Source organism: Pteronotus mesoamericanus, unplaced genomic scaffold (genome assembly GCF_021234165.1).
Source record: "Pteronotus mesoamericanus isolate MK-2021 breed Mesoamerican mustached bat unplaced genomic scaffold, CSHL_Meso_final scaffold_21, whole genome shotgun sequence".
Classification (NCBI taxonomy): domain Eukaryota; kingdom Metazoa; phylum Chordata; class Mammalia; order Chiroptera; family Mormoopidae; genus Pteronotus; species Pteronotus mesoamericanus.
The window spans coordinates 2,844,833-2,859,441 of record NW_026555310.1 but is presented as its reverse complement, the minus strand read 5'-3'; the positions used below and the strand labels follow the sequence as shown (position 1 = coordinate 2,859,441).

The following is a 14,609-nucleotide window of genomic DNA, read 5'->3' as shown; positions in this document are numbered from 1 at the left end:
TGTCCTCCTGATGGTGAGCAATGAAAGCTCAGATGGAGCAAGTATGGGCAGAGTAGAGATATAAGGGCACTCAACTTGAGTTCTAACTCAAGAGCGAAGAGAAGTAGGTAGCAGGATAGAAGAAGCAACCAGAGGAGAGGGCCCTGCAGCTGGACAGGGGCCTTGAGACAATGTGGGACGGCCGGCCGATGGGAGGACTTCAGTGCTTGTAGCTCCTCTTGCTGGAGGATGAGGTGCTGGTGTATCTGATCGTGGAACTGCTGCCCCCAACAGAGCTGAGGCCACCGCCCAAGCCTCTGCCACTGCCGGAACTGAAGCCACCCGCAAGGCCGCCGCCATAGGAGTAGCCGCTGCCTCCGCCCAGGCCGAAGCCACTGCCCACACCGTTGGCGCTGCCATAACCACTGGAGACTGTGGACTGCACCACGGCTGTGGAAGGGAGGGGACAAAGACACACAGACATGGTGAGCTCACTCTGCCAGCCTGAGCGCAGTTAGGAGACTCAAGGGCCAGGGAAGTCGGCAAGCAAAGATACTTACAGATGTTGACTGGTCCAACGCCTTCCCCGCTCAGCCTAGGAGGGAGACAAACACAGGAACCGTGAGACCTCAGAGAGCCACTGCTGGACCAGCGTGGGAAGCCTCCAGGTGAGGACAATCCATGGGGAGACTGCCCTTTACAAGGTCCCCAGACAGTAGCAATTATGGCCATCACCGCGGTGCTCGACACTTGTGCTCACCGGCTGGGCATCGTGGAGAAGCAGCCAGATGACTGAGGAGGGAGGTCCTGAATTACCCACCTGCACTCCTCGCCCTCCAGCAGCTTCCTGTAGGTGGCGATCTCCACGTCCAGGGCCAGCTTGACATTCATGAGCTCCTGGTACTCCTTCAGGAGCCGGGCCATGTCCTGCTTGGCCTTCTGCAGGGCGTCCTCCAGCTCCATCAGCTTACTCTTGGCGTCCTTGAGGGCCAGCTCCCCACGCTGCTCAGCATCAGCGATGGCGGCCTGCAGGCTGGCGCACTGGAGGCGGGAAGGGCAGGGTGAGCTTGTAATCCAGTGCTCCACAGGGGACTAACCGTGGTTCCTCTCTCTCAGTGAGGCAGAGATCCGGGGCCCAGATCTCAAGGAAAGGGAGCTCGGACCATTTTCCTCCAGATTTTGTCCATTCTGCAGACCTTCTCTAGTTGATGGGTCACTTGAGAAACCTTGTGTCCCTTTGTGTTGGCCACCCTGCATGAGCAGGTGGGGGCTGGCTGGTGGACGGCGCTACGGCAGGCACAGACCAGGGACAATGGAAGAAATGGGCCCACCGGTTTGTTTTGAATCTCGACAGCTTTTGATAATCTCACCTGGTAGCTACACTAACTTGTACAAAATTACAAGCATTGTCCTTGAGGTGATGGGTTTCTTTCATCTCACACTTTTAGGTGACACAGGTCTCTGTCCTGTGTCTTTGCCTGACTGGGTTATTTTTTCCACCTTGACTATTGAGCAGATTTGCACCAATCTTCCTCTCTTGCTGGCTTGCCTTTTCTTTCTCAGTTTTCTGTGTTACCGGATCTACTGTCCTTCCTATGTAATCTCTCCTCAGTGCCTCTGACGATATGTTTACATCTTTGACAGGGGAAACTGGTTTTGTTCACCCGTTTGTCTCATGCCCTTGGGTTGGGATCCATCTCTCTCGTACCTGCGGGAACTCTCCAAGGGTAGAAGCCGCATGGCCTCCTCTCCCTGCCCTGCCCCCAGTTCCCAGGTATTTCACAAATGATGGCTGATGACCATGTGACGGTCTAGCAAGGAAGCGGTGCTCTTATTTCCCTTCGTGCCCACCCTACCTGTTTCTTGACGTGGTCGATCTCAGATCGCAGCCTCTGGATCATGCGGTTGATCTCAGCGATCTCCTGCTTGGTGTTGCGCAGGTCGTCCCCGTGCCTGCCAGCCGTGACCTGCAGCTCCTCATACTGCAGTCCACAGAGAGACAGGTGATGTGTAGGGCTTTCACATGTTAACAATGAAATCGGGTTTTCATAAATTAAGCCTCGCGGCCCCTCCCAAAGAGATTGTAGGAAGTGCTGATGTTACCAGGTCACTGGGTACTGTACACCAATCTTATTACGAGACCACTGACTCTCTAGTTCTCTCCAGAACCAGCAACGTTCTGCACTAGGTGTCTGAGACCAGCGTCAGGGTGAAGCTAAGGCGAAGCTCAGTAGGTCCTTGTCTACGTTAGCTTTGCTCCTGCTCGGGTTCTTTGTCCTACTAGAATTGCACATAAATTCTGTAAATATCTACTCTCTTGGTGTGAGAGGCTGGCGGCTTCCTAGAAGTGCCGTTTCCCAGTGTAGTCTGGAAGCCTCGCTGGTATTTAGGGAGCAAGCACGGGGGTTCCTCAGCAGCTGCCCGCTGGCTGCTCACCTTGGTCTGGTACCAGGACTCAGCCTCAGCCCGGCTCCTCTGAGCGATCTCCTCATACTGGGCTTTCACCTCAGCGATGATGCTGTTCAGGTCCAGGTCACGGTTGTTGTCCATGGACAAGACCACGGAAGTGTCTGAGATGTGGGTTTGCATCTGAGCCAGTTCCTGCAGAGCACAAGATGGTCAGGTCATTTTCTCCAGTGGCGTTCACAGAGCCGCCAGCGCTGAGACCCTCCACCCTCCAGCAGAGCCCCATTAGAGGGAAGAAAAGGAGGGTGGAGATGCTTACTGCCTCGTAGAAGGCCCTTGTGAAGTTGATCTCATCCATGAGAGCATCGACCCTGGCTTGCAGTTCAACCTTATTCATGTAGGCAGCATCCACATCCTGGGGAAGAAGCCCACAACGCCGAGTCAGCTGAGCCCTCCTTCCCCCCTCTGCCCATCTCTTAGCCTCCCGCCTCTTCTCCTCCCCGATGCCGAGTCCTCTCCTCCTGCAGATAAGCCTGGGCCCCTGGTTTTAATCAGCTCACCTTCTTCAGAGTCACGAATTCGTTCTCCGCTGCCGTGCGCTTGTTGATCTCATCTTCATATCTAGAGTGAGAAAGGGATAACGGGTGACCGAGTCAGTGGTGGAGATGATGCAGAAAAGGCAGCCTGGGGGCAGAGCTCTCTATAGTTGATGCATCCAAATTGAGGCTCCCTGCCCGTTGCCCAAGAGATGACTCTGGTTTATCAGTTGTTCCTCCTTTACTCTCCCTGTCCACCACCTCTACGGCCTCTTTGTTTTGGGGGGTTTGTTCTAGGCAACTTTTGTGAACTTTATGTTCGCGGACGTGTTTCACCTCGTAGTCACGCTCACGTCTGGACCTGGACACTCCGTGGTGTTCGAGTGTGTGCTTCAGAAAACTGGGCCCATTTCTCTCCTTAACTCACTTGCTCTTGAAGTCCTCCACCAGGTCCTGCATGTTCCGCAGCTCCGAGTCCAGGCGGCCTCTCTCCCCGACGATGCTGTCCAGCTGTCTCCTCAGGTTGTTGATGTACTGCTCGAACAGAGGCTCCAGGTTCTGCTTCACGGTCTTGGTGCCCTGCTCCTGGAGTAGGGTCCACTTGGTGTCCAGGACCTTGTTCTGCTGTTCCAGGAAGCGCACCTGGAGAAACACACGTGGTCATTTGCCAGCAAAGGAAGGAAGAAAGGCATGTGAGTCGTCAGGTTCCCAAGCAGGCCACGATGCTGGGCTGCTACGGAGCAGGTACAAAAGTTTACGCTGAGAGTCCTACTGCCTTAAACTCCCCACAGATGTCCCTGGCAAAATTTTCCTGCAGTCCTTGAGGTGTTCTCACCTTCTAAGTTCTAGAGGTTTTCTGTGACTTTCAGCATTTCTTCTCTTTCTCTTGACTAGTCACAAATCTACACATTAAATAGTATTTCTCTGATACATTGCACAAAGCTTATTTTTAGGATAATACCTCTGTTAAAGTAATATTAAATCTTTGGAATCTGATTAAATTTCAATCTCATTATGATTGGATTCTAATATAATTTTCCATTTAGTGCGCAAGTCTTTTCTAAAACAAACTTCCTCAATGGTCATTACCTGGTTTTACAAATTTATTATTTTAATGGATATGTGTTTCTGAGGTTTTTTTCCTAATTCACGCAGAAATCTCCCCCCCCCCCCGCTTTTTCTGTCATTTCCCTCTTGATAATTGCCCTAGAAAAGTTTTCCACTGGAATTTTATTTTTAATATTTTGGATTCCTCAGAAGGTAAAGCTAACCCATTTAATTTTTCTCCTTGCTTTTTTTTGTTGTTGTTGTTCCATTCCCAAGGTGGGAATTTTTCCTAGACAGGAACGAGAGATATTTAAGAGACTCAGTGGTCCTAAATAACATCCATCTTATTCTGTCTGTGGTTAATATGGAGCTAATCTGGCATGCCAGAGGGAAGCCAGCCTGAGTTCCCTTCCCCCTCGCCCTGTCCTCCTCCTGCTGGGACGTGTGTTGGTCCTCTGGTCTGGGGACTCTGAGCCCCCACTGGAGGGCAGGTCTTCTTGGCTCACCTTGTCGATGAAGGAGGCGAACTTGTTGTTGAGGGTCTTGATCTGCTCCCGCTCCTCAGTCCTCACCCGCTGGATGGTGGGGTCGATTTGCAGGTTCAGAGGAGTGAGGAGACTCTGGTTGATGGTGACCTCTTGGATGCCTCCAGGGGGGCACACAGGGAAGCCAGCGCCGCCGTAGCCACCAGCCAAGCCAGCTCCACCACCGAACCCAAAGCCGCTACCAGCTGCACCGCCAAAACCAAATCCACTCCCGGCGCCACCTCCAAAGCCAAAGCCACCGCCAACTCGGCCGCCATATCCGCCACCGATGGCACAGCTGCCCCCTCCGATGGAGATCCTCTTGGAGCCCCCCAGGCTGTAGAGGCTCCTGCTGCCAAAGCCAGCTCCTCCACATGCTCCACCGAGGCCCCCGCTGCCCCTGGAGCGGGACACAGAGACACTGCTGAAGCCAGAGCGGCTGACCCCAGGGACTCTGGCTGAGCTGGCGCTGAAGCCACGCTGGCTGCTGCTTTGGATCCTCACGGTGGATTTGCTAGACATGGTTCCTGATGATGAGAAGGCTGAAGAAGTTGAGAGAGGCTGGAGGGTGGCACTGAGAGGAGCAGATGTGTGTGATGAGTTTCCTAGCAGTTTATATACGGTGAAAATGGGCTGGGCTCAATCCTGGAAGGTGAGCTTGCAGATTGGGAAGGGTTGGGCTTTACAAATAGTGAGGTCACCCCCAGCACCTAGAAAAGTATGAAATATGGAGATTGCATTTTTGGCTCCCTTCATTCATGGAGAAATTCTCTTGCCTTCCAGCCTTGACTTGATCCTCACACAATAAGTCTGAATGCGATTTCACTGAAGTCATAAGTTAGTCATGTTCTCAAACAAAGGAGACAAGGTACTGATCTGTGTAAATTGTCTTTTCCTCCTGCTTACTCAGACGTTCCTCTGTGTGTCCCCTTCCCACACAGGTTTTCTCCTCCACCAGCACCACCCTTCCCATCAGGGTGGGACTGTCTCTGAGGCTTACAGGCATTTGCTCAATGCCCTGAGCAAGAAGTGGCCTGCAGTGTTTTTTTCTACCACGTTTAAACTTGCCCTTCGGGGGATCCTGGATGTTGTTTCTGTTGGCCTGGCCATGGGTATGGGGGTTAATTTAAGGTTACTTTGGGGTTAAAATATTCCTTCAAAAGGCAAGAAGGACAAAAGAGTTGTGTTTTTAAGAGTACAAGAGCAACAACTATTTTCTATCCTGTCTGATAAGGTGCCTAATTGGTAGTTTTCTGAGAGGACAGGAGACATCAGCCAAGGACACTCTGCCCAGAGATCTGACTTGTGCACAGAGTTTTTCTCCATACCTGTACCTCTCTCCCCAAGGTGTTTTTTCCACTGAGCTGATGATCACATTAACTTTTCTTTACAACTGGAATTCGTAGTCACTGTTTCTTTGCTGTTTTGGAATGTTCACTTAGAGCTTAACTTAAAGAATCTAAAATGAGTATGACAAAAATCATTAAGAAATTGAATGAATTTTGATTCCCACAGATTTTGATATTTCTTAGGACTTAAGAATCACACATCTTAATGTGTGCATACCAAAAGTTCAGGGACATATAGAAGCAGTGAACATAAAAATGCGCCCTTACAAGCCTGATGATGTCACAAGTAAATTTCGAGTGTATATTTTCAATCTCAGAGCTTGACATCTAAAATCCCTACATATCTTTTCAGAAGACAGAAGGCTGTCAAATGCATGTGGTGTAGGTTTAGAGGGGAATGAGGTTTATTTTTTTCACTCCAGACACTAATTACTGAGTGCAAGAAGCATTGAATATAGGCATGTTGTTCTACGAGAACATCTGGTTAAATGAGCAACCAGGAGAGAGAAGACAAAGTCCCACATTGGGATCACCCCAGGAACGCTCCTGGTACTATTTCATAAACAGTTCCATCTCTCCAATGTTTTGGGGGATACGGCACCCAGTAGAGCAGGGTATTCCCTGCCAAAAAAAGGTGCTAACTCAGCGTCTGGCTGGAAAGAGATACCTTCTTAAGACAACGGAAGCAGCTCCCCTCCCTCCACCCAAGTTGCACAATGATTGACCAAGAAATAAGCTGTCACCTTGTTCTGGGAAACTAGTGTTCCTTCTCATGGCACTGTATTCTGATCCCCACTACTGTCTTTGGGCTAGAGGCTTTAAGCTTAGCACAGATGGTGTCAGGAGGGGCAGGAAGGGTTGGCAAGTCTGGTGGGAACAGCATGCATTCGCCCAATGTCTTATGTCCACATCAGTGTCCATGGCTGCTGTCATGGTGGAGTTGGGTAGTTGTAACACAGAGTGTAATATTTACTATTTGACCCTTTCAAGGGAGAAAGTTTGCCAACTCCTGCATAAAAGCATGGGCTCTGGAGACAGTTTTCAGGCTCTCACTTGTCTCTGTGCAAATTACTCATTATTACAGGTGTCAGCTTGGGGTGAAAATAGTATCTACCTCTCAGTGTTATGAGGATTACAGGACATGATTAATGTAAAGGCCTTAACAGTGTCTGCACATAAGTTCTCAATGAAGATGAGCTAATATCATTATTATAATATGAAAATAAGTCTGGTGTATTTAGGCATCCACTAGAAGCTTCAAGAACTGGAACACAGGTGCAGCTTGTGTGTGTGTGTGTGTGTGTGTGTGTGTGTGTGTGTTGAGGGGGTGGGGTGAAAGAAAATGAAAGCAACATTAGTAAGCTCCTAAGAGCCACACTTAGGCAGATGCCTACGCATAGCCTTGCCCAAGTTGCTGGAAGGTAACAGTGGTCAGCAGAGGGAGGACCAGAGTCCTTGCAGGCTGCTCCTCTGGAGTCAGGCTCCCCTGCACCATCTTCTGCTGAGTTCCCATCTGTTCTCCGGACTGTGCACACAAGGACAGGCTGTCATCAACCAGCATAGATGACCAGATCAGTTCCTTCTTCAGTATTGATTTTATCTGTTTCCAGGTTGGGGATGGGCTCATCTCTGAATGAAGTACATAATTTAATTGCAACAGGAACCTCACATTCAACCTTTGAGTCTATTGAAGGATGGTCTAACTTTAACACATTATCTAATCCCAAGTTTGGTGTGCATACCAGACAGCGCCAGCAATATAAAGTATCATGTTCAATTTCCCGACACAAGTATTTCTCCTACTGGTAGATTTATAAGATATTCTGTAACATACATATGATATATAACACATTATACATAAAGATATGCCTTTTCTTTTTGAGATTTCCATCACCATCTGCCAGGGAATGATGCCCTGGGAACCAGTTACAGCGGCCCTGACCACGAGTGAGGTCGGTTGAGAGGGCTTATGTGAGAGGGTGAGGGCTCCTAAGAGAGTGAAGGAGGAATTGGAGAGAAGAGACTTTGTGCCTGACCCATTTCTGATTCCACTCCTTCCTAGTCCCATCACCCTTGAAAGGCTGACTTTGTACTTGATTCATTTGCCCTTAATTTTCTATCTCTCTCTTTGGGTGTAGGAGGTGCTTCGTGTTTCCTAATTCACTTTTAGGCTGTCCCCTGAGCTAAACTCTACTCCTTTCCTCCTCTGGAGTCCAGCCCTCTGCTCTGGCACCCAGGAATGGGTTGTGTTCATAGGTGGTGGGGCCACACTGGATGGTTAGAAAATTGACCTCTCAGATGAAATCTCCCCAGTGGCCCTGAATTATGTTCCTTGGTGGACGCCAGGGGAGTTCTATTTTCCCAGAGGAACAGGGTGGGGAAGGCTGGACCTTCATAATAAGATTAGAGCAAAGAGGGATAATTCAGGCAACTATGTGAGAGAAACCAAAGCAAGGAGTGTGAGTAACTCTAATGACAGCTGGCCTCCTCCTCAGCAGGTTGCCGAGCCTGGCTTCTACTCTTCTGCGAGAGCCTCCTTGCAGCCCAGTGCTGTCTCTGACCTCCAGGGAATGAGGAAGGCATTTGCTCTAGCATGGCAGAAAGCAGGAAGGAACGCTGATACCTGAGCCCATGGAAAATCTGCCTCAAGAAGATTTGCCTTGTCTTTCTGCCTCCCTGGGTGGAGCTGGCTGATGAGAAAGAGAGATGTAGGCTTTTGTCATCACCTGTCAAAAGCTTAAGACTAAATGCCTAATCCTGCAAGCCCCAGCACAGGATGATACTGTTCAGAGGGAATCCCATAGATCTAGTCCTGTCCCTTTGGAACACCCATTAAAAGAGAAACACGCAGCCACATGTTTTTAAGAAACATAGACAGTAACACCAAAGTTGACGTGGTAAGGGCAGCCTTCTATGATATACAAAGTGGTGCAGAAAGTATTGAAGCTTTCAAAACTGCTTAGTAACTAAGCTGTTTATGACCATGTAGTATACACTAAACTGTAGCATTTTCTTCTATTTCTCACATGGTCTGCCCTTTTTTTTTTTCTTTTGCATAGAACACCATGATGGGGTTGCACCTCTGGACATGATTCCTGAGTTGCTTGGCCCACAGCTTCAGGAAGTTTCTGACAACTCCATTCTCAAGCAGAGTGGAGCTCTACTTTAGGCCAATTGTAGGGTCCAGAGGTCTTTGAAAGAACACCTTCCACAGTGCTCAGTGAATGATTAGCTCAGAGCATTGCCCTGCTTCTGGAACCGAGCTCTCAAATCCCCAGACATCATCCATGTGGCATCTAGTGTGGATGAGTCAGATCCTCATATTTGTCCCACCTCCTCCTCCTTGCCTGAGAGAGATGAGGGAAGTATTATAGTGGCCACCAACAACAATATGCAATGAAGGGCCTGGGATGAATTGAAGTGCAATTAATTATTAGCCTATAGGATTGAAGCATGCCATATGCATTGATAAATTGAATATTTATACAATTATAGAAAAAAACTCTGACTTTAATTGATTTTGATACATATTCCTCTAAAACCTAGTTCCTGAGTAATACATTTTTTAAAGTGTTTATTTCCCTTTGACTGACCCTGTACATGCTGATATTGGATAGGTAAGTACACTTGAATGTTTAAGTAAATGGTAAGTGCATAATTGGACTGGGGACTGAAGGATGTATTCAGACAAAGGGGATACCCTTGGCTTTTCTAACCAATGTGGGGAAACTATTTGGAGGTGGAGGGGCAACGTGTATATTGTGACAGAGATATTTAGATGCTCAGAGGCAAGTTCTGTTGGCTGTAGAAAGAAGTGCTTTAGAGGAGAAGTAAGGGTGGGAAGAGAATGGGCTGAACAGCAAGGCTAGCGCAGATCAAACCCAGGATGGGCAGGGCAAAAGGGCATGGATGAGGGCACGGGGGGCCAGGTTCTACTTATGTCTGTATCCAAGGTCCTCAATAAAAATGGGTTAAATATGAAAAAATGCTCAACACCACTAGCCATCAGAGAGATGAAAATTAAAACCACAGCGAGATACTACCTCACACCTATCAGACTGGCTATCATTAATAAATGAACAAACAACAGCCATCGGTGAGGATGTGGAGAAAAGGGAACCTTTTTGCACCGTTGGTAGGAATGCAGACTGGTGCAGTCACTATGGAAAACAGTATGCAGATACCTCAAAAAATTAACAATTTCAACCCAGAGATTCCCTTCTGGGAATATATCCTAAGAATCCTGATATACCAATTCAAAAGATTATATACACCCCTCTCTTCATATCAGTGTTACTTACAAAAGCCAAAATCTATAAATAGCCAGAGGTCCATCAGCAGATGAGTAGATAAAAAACAAAAAACAAAAAACAAAACTGAGGTACATTTATACAATGGACTACTACAAAGCAGTAAAAAAGAAGGAATTTTTACCTTTTATACAGCATGGGTGGGAGTGGAGACTATTATGCTAAGTGAAATAAGCCAGTAGTTGAAAGACAAATACCATATGATTTCACTTCCAAGTGGGATTTAAAGAACAAAATAAACTAACTAGCAAAAGAGAATTAGAGGCATAGAAACATGGAACAGACTTATGGCTGTAGGAGGGGAGAGGGGAGGAAGGGGCTGCTTGAATGAAGGTCTAGGGATTAGATAAAGAACATATATGAAGGACTCATGGACATGGACCACAGTGCGGGGATTGACTGTGGGAATGGGGCAGGGAGGGCTGGGTGGAGGGGGGCAAAGGGGGGAAATTGGGACAACTGTAATAGCATAAACAATTGAAAAAAGAAAAAAAGAACAGGGGTTGAAGAGAGCCAAGCCAGGACTGCAAAGAGGCCAATACAATCTCCATGAAGAATCACCTTTGGACTGGTGTCTTTTTCTCTCTACTATCTCCCTCATATCCCTACCTCCCTTCTTACTCTTGTCTCTGCTTTGACCTTCTGGTTGCTCCCTCCTCACCACTGCAGGTCCACCTCACTATACTGTGTCATTCTTAAAAAGTGTAGTTGGGTAAGAAAAAAAAAGAAAAAAAGAAAGAAATACTCCAACAGTCCTCTAATGAGATACACAAGTACCTGACTTAAATAATTTGAGATCGAATGAGCTGCAGCCTTGTGGGATGATGTCTCACTACATTTGCTCCCTTTATTTCAGAAAAGAAAAAAATCTGGTTAATTGTGTGTGTACTGGGTGATTCCCCAAAATTCAGGATGATTTGGAGTAATTTCTACCCTAACAATTCATCTCAAAATCATTTTATTCTTAGAGTATGATTATCCTAGAGAGGAAACATGCCTCAAACAGTCAGTCTCCTCTGAGATTTCTTGACATTGAATGGCTACTGCCACCTGTTAATCCTTCATAATCTCACTTTTAGCCTAATGTTGGTGTTAGTAACAGACCATTGATACCCTGGCACAAGTCTGTGGAATTAATGTTGCAAAGGAGGCCTCAGGGGGATCTAATAAATTTAACTTGCCTGTATTTTTTTTTCTGGCCTTCCCTCAGCCGCTTCTGGAAAATAGCCTGGAGTTTTCGAATAAGCACAGAATACTCAATAAGGTTAGGAGAGGTTGCCCCCTGTGGCAGAAACTGTTGATTGGCTCATTTCGATTCCATTCTCAATTCACTTTTTTCTTCCCCATCACTACTATAGAAACTTGAAAGGTGAAATATTCTTTCTTTAAAAAAAAAGTTTATTGATCTATAGTGTTCATACAGTGAAATGCACAGATCTTAAGTGCAGAGTTCAGCCCATTTTGACAAATTCATGTGCTTCCGTACTCCATACAATATCAAGATATAGAACATTTTTATTTTCCAGACAATTCTTTAGTGTCCTTTCCCTATTGCTCCAAGCAATCACTGTTTTGATTTTTTTCCACCTTGGAATAATGCATTTGAGAACTTTATATAGGTGGAATCATACAGTATACATTAAATGTGTGTGTGTGTGTGTGTGTGTGTGTGTGTGTGTGTGTATGCGCGCACATGGTTTTTTCACTTGGCGAAATGTTTTTGAGATTCATCCTGATTGTTGTGAATTTTAGCCGTTTATTCTTTTTTATTGCTTAGTAATGTGCCATTGTATAAATATTCCATAGTTTTTTTTACCTATTTTGACTGATGAGTTTCTAAAATAGTTAAAATTTGGTGTTATGTCCCATAAAACAGTTCTGAACATACTTGTGCATCTTTATGTGGACATCTGTTTTCATTTTGCTCAAATAAATACATAGGAATAGAATCGCTGCATGAAGAGTAAGTGTACGGTCAGCCCGGCCAGACACATCTCACAAAACCAGAGCCATAGTAAATTTCATTTCAAACATATTCACACACATTTATTAGTGTTCTCAAATGGTTATACCATTTTTAAAAATTTTAATTTTTAGAGCTGTTTAGGTTCACAGCAAAATTGAGCAGAAAGTACAGAGAACAGAGAGCTCCCATATAGCCTCTCCTCTCTCACACAATAACTTCTCCCACTATCCACATCCCAGAGCAGAGTGTACATTTGTAACAGTTGATGAATCTATGCTGCTGTAAACATTGTATGCAGGGTTTTGTAAGAACATACGTTTTCTGCTTGTTTGGGTAAATATTAAGGAGCACTGGATTGTTGGATTGTACGGTAAGAGTATGTTCAGTTTTGTAAGAAACCACCAAACTGTCTTCAGTGTGGCTGTACCACTTTGCATATCCCACCAGCAATTAATGAGAGTTCTTGCTCTACGTCCTCACCAGCATGTGGCGTCAGTTTTGGATTTTCACCATTCTAACAGGTATGTAGTAGTATCTCACTGTTTTAACCTGCATGTCCTTAATGACATATGATGTAGAACATCTTTTCATGTGATTATTTGCCATCTGCATATCCTCTTTGGTGAAGTGCCTATTTATGTATTTGGCCTATTTTCTAATCGGTTTGTTAGTTTTCTTATTGTTGAGTTTTATTGTTTATATTTCAGGTTACAATCTTTTTAACAGAGCTTTCATTTGTGATTGTTTTCTCCCAGTCTGTAGCTTGACTTCTACTCTTGACAGTGCCTTTTGCGGAGCAGAAGTTTTTCATTTTTATGAAGTCTAACTTGTCAATTGTTTCTTTCATGAATTATGCTTTTGGTGTTGTATCTAAAAAGTCATTGCCAAACCCAAGTCATTTAGATGTTCTCCTGTTTTCTCTAGAAGCATTATAGTTCTGTAGTTTACATTTAGGTCTATGATGCATTTTTCATTAATTTTTTTATGAAGGGCTATGTTTAGATTCATTTTTTGCATGTGGATGTCGAGTTGTTTCAGGACCTTATATTTAAAAGACTCTTTGTTCCATGGTATTGCCTTTGATCTTTTGTCAAGGACCAGTTAACTATATTTGTGTAGGTCTCCTTCTGGGCTCTCTATTCTATTCATTTGACTTATTTGTCTCTTCTTTCACCAATACACACTGTCTTGATACTGAGACTTTATACTGAGTCTTGAGGATGAATAATGTCAGTCCTACAACTTTGTTTTTCTCCTTCAAAATGGTGTTGACTATTCTATGTCTATAGCTTCTCCATATAAAATTTAGTTTGTCAACATCCACAAAATAACTTGATATAATTTTGTTTGGGATTGCATTGAATCTGTAGATTAAGTTGGGAAGAACTGGCATCTTGACAATATTGAGTCTCCCTATGCATGAACATGGAATATGTCTCCATTTATTTAGTTCTTTGATTTTGTTCATCAGAGTTTTGTAGTTTTCCTCATATAGACAATGTACATATTTTTGTTAGATTTATACTTTTTATTTTATTTTGGGGGTTGCTAATGTAAATAGTATTGCGTTTTTAACTTCAAATTCCAATTGTTTGTTGCTGGCATACAGCAAAGGGATTAACTTTTAAATATTAACTTTGTATTCTGCAACTTTGCAGTAATCTCTTATTAGTTCCAGGAATATTCTTTGGTCAATTCTTTTGGATTGTCTACATAAACTATCAAGTAATTTGCAAATAAAGATAGTTTAATTTATTTATTCCCAATCTGTATACCTTTTCTTTTCTTTTTTGTCTTATTGTATTAGCTAAGAATTCCAGTACAATATTAAAAGGAGTGGCAAGAGGAGATATTCTTGCTTTTTTCTTATCTCAGCAGGAAAATTTCTAGTTTCTCACCATTAAGTGTAATGTTAGCTGTATGACTTTTTGGTAGATGTTTTTCATCAAGTTGAGAAATTTCCACTTTAATCCTAGTTTGTGAGAGTTTTTATCATGAAAAGTGCTAGATTTGGCCAAATGCTTTTTCTACACCTGTTGATATGACCATATAACTTTCCTTCAATAGCCTATTGATGTGATGAATTATTTTCATTGATTTTTGTATATTGAATCTGCTTTACATACCTATAATAAATCCCACTTTGTCATGGTGTATAATTATTTCATTACATTGTTATATTCAACGTACTAATATTTTATGGAGGATTTTTGCATCTATGTTCACACATCTATGGTCTATCGTTTTCTTGTAGTGTCTTTGCCTGGTTTTGGTATTAGTGTAATGCTGATCTCATAGAATGAGAAAACATTTCCTCTACTTGTTTTCTGAAAGAAATTGTAGAGAATTGATACATTTTCTTCTTTAAATATTTCATAGAACTTACCAGTGAACCCATCTGGGTCTGTTGTTTTCTGTTTTGGAAGGTTATTAATTATTTATTCAATTTCTTAATAGATATAATCTTACTTAGATTGTGTATTTCCTCTTGT

The 14,609-nt window shown here is 44.5% G+C and overlaps 1 protein-coding gene across 1 annotated transcript; it reads right to left on the bottom strand.

Moving 5' to 3' along the window:
* Window positions 1-199: 199 nt before the first annotated feature.
* LOC129084573 (keratin, type II cytoskeletal 6A) lies at window positions 200-5,014 on the bottom strand. The gene is made up of 9 exons (XM_054590777.1): window positions 4,475-5,014; window positions 3,349-3,563; window positions 2,946-3,006; window positions 2,705-2,800; window positions 2,416-2,580; window positions 1,836-1,961; window positions 800-1,020; window positions 540-574; window positions 200-429 (listed from the first exon to the last, which is right to left on the bottom strand). The coding sequence occupies exons 1-9, from the start codon at window positions 5,012-5,014 to the stop codon at window positions 200-202; spliced, it is 1,689 nt and encodes a 562-aa protein (XP_054446752.1).
* Window positions 5,015-14,609: the final 9,595 nt, after the last annotated feature.

What these genes read in the sequence shown, in the direction of transcription:
- LOC129084573 (XM_054590777.1), bottom strand. Translation starts at nt 5,014, where the DNA reads ATGTCTAGCAAATCCACCGTGAGGATCCAAAGCAGCAGCCAGCGTGGC. An exon ending in TCGCCTCCTTCATCGACAAG is followed by an intron (nt 3,564 to 4,474) that starts GTGAGCCAAGAA and finishes GTGTTTCTCCAG; the next exon opens with GTGCGCTTCCTGGAACAGCA. An exon ending in AGTCCTGGTACCAGACCAAG is followed by an intron (nt 1,962 to 2,415) that starts GTGAGCAGCCAG and finishes TGTGGACTGCAG; the next exon opens with TATGAGGAGCTGCAGGTCAC.